At 53.8% G+C, this 1,237-nt stretch overlaps 1 protein-coding gene across 1 annotated transcript; it reads right to left on the reverse strand.

Moving 5' to 3' along the window:
- Nucleotides 1–39: 39 nt before the first annotated feature.
- On the reverse strand, nucleotides 40–988 carry LOC102858209 (60S acidic ribosomal protein P0-like). Its single transcript, XM_006902401.1, has 2 exons — nucleotides 671–988; nucleotides 40–576 (listed from the first exon to the last, which is right to left on the reverse strand). The coding sequence occupies exons 1-2, from the start codon at nucleotides 986–988 to the stop codon at nucleotides 40–42; spliced, it is 855 nt and encodes a 284-aa protein (XP_006902463.1).
- Nucleotides 989–1,237: the final 249 nt, after the last annotated feature.

Below are 1,237 nucleotides of genomic sequence, written 5' to 3' on the forward strand. Positions count from 1 at the left end.
ACACAAAGCTGGCGGAGTTGGTGGCTTTTTGGTTTTTAGTCAAAGAGACCAAATCCCATATTCTCGTCCGACTCTTCTGACTCTTTCTTTGCTTCCACCTTGGCTCGGGCCGCAGCAGCAGGAGCAGCTGCGGTAGGGGCAGTGGGTGGCCACAGGAGCAGCAGTCACAAATGCAGATGAATCAGCCAGGAATGCCTTGACCTTTTCAGCCAATGGGAAGGTGTAGTCAGTCTCCACAGACAAAGCCAGGACCCGCTTATACCCATTGATGATAGAATGTGGTATTGAGGCCACAGTTGGGTAACCAATCTGCAGACAGACGCTGGCAACATTGCAGACACCCTCCAGGAAGCGGGTATGCAGGGTCTCCTCTGTGATGTCAAGCACTTTAGGATTGTAGATGCTGCCGTTGTCAAACACCTGCTGGATGATCAGCCCGAAGGAGAAGGGAGAGATGTTCAGCATGTTCAGCAGAGTGGCCTCGCTGGCTCCCACCTTGTCTCCAGTCTTAACCAGCTGCACATCACTCAGAATTTCAATGGTGCCTCTGGAGATCTTAGTGGTGATGCCCAAAGCCTGGAAGAAGGAGGTCTTCTCGAGGCCCAGACCAGTGTTCTGGGTCGGTAACCTCCCACGGAGCAATGGCACCAGCATGGGCAGCAGCCGGCACCTTGTTGGCCAGCAGCATGTCCCTGATCTCTGTGAGATCCTCTTTGGTGAACCCAAACCCCACATTCCCCCGGATGTGAGGCAGCAGCTTCTCCAAGGCCGGGTTGATGTCCAGGTGTCCCCGGATGGCCTTGCGCATCATGGTGTTCTTGCCCATCAGAACCACAGCCTTCCCACGGAGGGACATGAGGATCTGCTGCATCTGCTTGGTGCCGACATTGTCTGCACCCACGATGAAGCATTTCGGATAATCATCCAGAAGTTGAATGATCTTAAGGAAGTAGTTGGACTTCCAGGTCGCCCTGTTGTCCCTGGGCATCACTGCGGTGCATCAGGGATTGCCACACGGGGTTTAAAGACGATGTCACTCTCACGAGGACCAGAAGGACACATGGCCAAGGGTGGCCCACATCAGGTCCTTGTGGCTAACAGGACTGACAGGCCCCCGCTCCCAGCTGGAAACAAAGGAGGACGCTTCGACGATTTAGATCCTCCCAGAAGAGCTGTGGGTGAGCATTAACATTACTGGTAAGCATATTCATTTTCTCCTGGACACAAGAGCCTACTA

The sequence above is a fragment of the Elephantulus edwardii genome, unplaced genomic scaffold, assembly GCF_000299155.1.
Source record: "Elephantulus edwardii isolate Elephantulus edwardi_28Jun2011 unplaced genomic scaffold, EleEdw1.0 scaffold00407, whole genome shotgun sequence".
NCBI lineage: Eukaryota > Metazoa > Chordata > Mammalia > Macroscelidea > Macroscelididae > Elephantulus > Elephantulus edwardii.